Source organism: Pteropus vampyrus, unplaced genomic scaffold (assembly GCF_000151845.1).
Source record: "Pteropus vampyrus isolate Shadow unplaced genomic scaffold, Pvam_2.0 Scaffold51, whole genome shotgun sequence".
Taxonomy (NCBI): Eukaryota; Metazoa; Chordata; class Mammalia; order Chiroptera; family Pteropodidae; genus Pteropus; species Pteropus vampyrus.
This window is the reverse complement of record NW_011888832.1, coordinates 5,586,613-5,588,968: the sequence shown is the minus strand read 5'-3', so window position 1 is coordinate 5,588,968 and position 2,356 is coordinate 5,586,613. Positions and strand designations below refer to the sequence as shown.

The window sequence follows — 2,356 nt, the reverse complement described above, 5'->3', positions numbered from 1 at the left end:
TATACTCAAATACCAGTGAGCTTCAAATCCCATGAGGTCCACATTCAGCAGCATCAGTCTTTTGAGGTACTTCAAAATCTGAAAGAAATACCACTGCATTCAGCATTTCTTCCCTTTTAATGAAATAAACCCAAAAACGTGAAGGGAAAGGTGACACCCAGTAGAACTACCCGTGCCAGTCCTTCTGGAACACACGCACAGCACGGCTAAAGACCAGCTGCACTAGGTCACTGTAGCTTTTATCGCAAAGGTGCGGACCTTTTATTCTTTAGACAAAATGGAAAGAAAACTAACTTTACACGTTAACACACGGAGGCAAAACCTTCCCCATGTTACTTGAAGGGCGAGGACTGACATCCTGTCCCCCAGAGGCCCCCCCGCCAGAGACACAGGGCTCGTACCTTCTGTTAAGTCTACCAAGCTGCTGTCTACGATGGGGGAGGGGATGGAAATCCCCATTGCCTTTCGAACTCCATACATGCTTACGATGTCTCCTGGAGTTACTTGCTGGGCAAGTTCTTTGAGATTATTGGTCACTTGTTCAGCTAGAGAGGGGGAAAAAAAAGTTCTAGGTATTAAAAAATCAAGACTACTTAAAAGTGAAAAAGCTGTCCACCAGCGCCATTCCAGGGCTGCTTTGGGGTGCTGTCATGACGCAAGCTCCCTGCAGGCGGGGCTGCCACGCACCGAGATGCATCTCCCTGTACGAGGGCCCCAGCAGGCAGACCATGTTGGGTGGGGGTCTGGTGCTCAGGCGCTCGTTCTGCGCTTCCTGGAGCTCCCTGAGCAGCCTGGTGGTCTCGTCGAGTTTCCTCTGGAACACTTCAGCTTCTGTGGTGAGACAAAGCACACACTAGAGAACAGAGACGTGACCGGTGCTGGATCGTGGCCGGTAAACCGAGGCTTCGCTGTTTATCAGTTAGCCTTCTCAAAGCAGTAACCCCCTCATGTGACATCCACGCCACAGACATGCTTAACCGCTCCCTGACGTGTGGCCCGCCCGGATTTTCCCATGGAGAATGGCTGCTAACCTGTACTCACGTGACACGGTCCTGACCGCCTGTGTCACGCAGTGCTTCCATCGAGTCTTCCGGAGGTACTCACCCTCAGAGTCAAAAACTTCAGCTGGAGCACCAAAGTTTGCTACCGCTTCCAGGGCCGTGAGCCTGTCCCGAGTCCGGGAGTCCAACTGCCCCACTGGCTCCGCTTCTGTCATCTGCTTCCAAAAAGGGGCAAGAACGACCTCGGCGTGCTAAACCCCGACAGCGGCAGCATGAGAAATGAGTAAGAGCTTGTGTTTACAGGCCGAGTTATCCCCGCTATTTACTTTGGAGTTTTAAGTCTGATGCTTATTAAAAATGTCCTCCCAGAATACTTTTAAAATGCCATTCCTAAATCCTGGCCAAAAAAAGTGTCCATAAATCCACAGTTCTCTGTAATCTAGGACGTGTCTTATGTAATCAGCATCATCTGTTTCACGAGGCAACAACTCTAAAGATGAAAGGGACGAGAGCCTGGTGACTGGCCACACCGTAAAGAGCTTTTGGTGATTACGACCAGGTCTCGTGCTGCCGAGGCTTATGGGCGATGTCAGCCCCCCGCCCAGTCACTTGTGTCCCTTAGCAGGTCTTGTACATAAGATACTTCCTGGGCCTCCCCTAGGCCCAAAGCCAGGCTGTCAGTATCACACGGGAGGAACAAGATCTGAAAAAGGGTGGACTTTCGTTTTTGGAATCGTAAGACTCAGAGTTTCCATAACCTCAACACTGCTTTTTAGGAAAAGATGAGCCCAGAGGACAGCTCCCTGGAAGCCGCCGGTTCTGCCTGCGCCCCGGCACGGTGCACTCCCAGCTCGATCTGGCTGGACCCCGACTCCTCTCCCGCCACGTGGGCCAAACTGTGTGGCGGAGAAGCCCACGTCTCTTTACTCCATCTCACACCTTCGGGCGTTCCTCTCATCCCTCAGATCCTCACTCACTGAAGTGCCTACCTTTCCTCCCTATCCTTTTACTGAAATTGCGCTATGATGACAAATGACACTCACCTGTCTCTGTAGCACCTGCCACTGCTGAAGTCCTTCCTGCGTATCCTCCTCCCACAGTTTCCCACTTTGACTACTCGTGTTCTCCAAGGTTCTGTCCTTCAACGCTTCCCAGACCACGTGTTCTCTCTGGACAGTCTCATTCGCTTTACCGACGAACATGAACCTCTGCCTTCACCTGACAACTTCCAGACCCACAGCCTGGACCTTGGAGCACCAGAGACATACAACTCCCACGATGTCCCTAACCACTCCTACACACCTGCAACCAAATGCAATTTCTTTCCTTGCCAAAGCCCTGCTCCTTTTCCTGGA

At 51.7% G+C, this 2,356-nt stretch overlaps 1 protein-coding gene across 1 annotated transcript in view; it reads right to left on the bottom strand.

The window, feature by feature from the left end:
- Nucleotides 1-2,356, bottom strand: part of BRD7 (bromodomain containing 7) — a 43,095-nt gene continuing 40,739 nt past the window's right edge. The window contains exons 14-17 of the mRNA XM_023530670.1: nt 1,105-1,252; nt 688-831; nt 402-545; nt 1-78 (exon numbers count right to left, since the gene is read on the bottom strand). Of these exons, the coding sequence (XP_023386438.1) occupies nt 23-78; nt 402-545; nt 688-831; nt 1,105-1,252 (492 nt within the window). The 3' untranslated portion in view covers nt 1-22. The remainder of the gene's footprint in view (nt 79-401; nt 546-687; nt 832-1,104; nt 1,253-2,356) is intronic.